The 228-nt window shown below is 43.0% G+C and overlaps 1 protein-coding gene across 1 annotated transcript in view; it reads left to right on the top strand.

Moving 5' to 3' along the window:
- EMH_0042370 (mitochondrial carrier domain-containing protein, putative) overlaps positions 1-93 on the top strand; it is a gene marked incomplete at both ends in the record, with an annotated part of 1,570 nt that extends 1,477 nt beyond the window's left edge. The window contains one exon of the mRNA XM_013495731.1: positions 23-93. Within this exon, the coding sequence (XP_013351185.1) occupies positions 23-93 (71 nt within the window). The remainder of the gene's footprint in view (positions 1-22) is intronic.
- Positions 94-228: the final 135 nt, after the last annotated feature.

Below are 228 nucleotides of genomic sequence, written 5' to 3' on the forward strand. Positions count from 1 at the left end.
TTTTTTATTTTTTCTCTTTCAGTAGTTATTAAGCCCGATATGACAGAAGAAGAAAAGCTCGCAGCTCGTAAAGCAAAGTTTGGTAAACCCTAAACCCTAAACCCTAAACCCTAGCCGCTAAACCCTAAACCCTAAACCCTAGACTGTCCTTGCTTCTCTGTGTATTGAAACCCTAAACCCTCGCTGCGGGTATAAAGACGACCGGGAGTGTCTAAACCCTAAACCCTT

This window comes from Eimeria mitis, genomic scaffold (genome assembly GCF_000499745.2).
Source record: "Eimeria mitis Houghton genomic scaffold, Emh_scaff1720, whole genome shotgun sequence".
NCBI lineage: Eukaryota > Apicomplexa > Conoidasida > Eucoccidiorida > Eimeriidae > Eimeria > Eimeria mitis.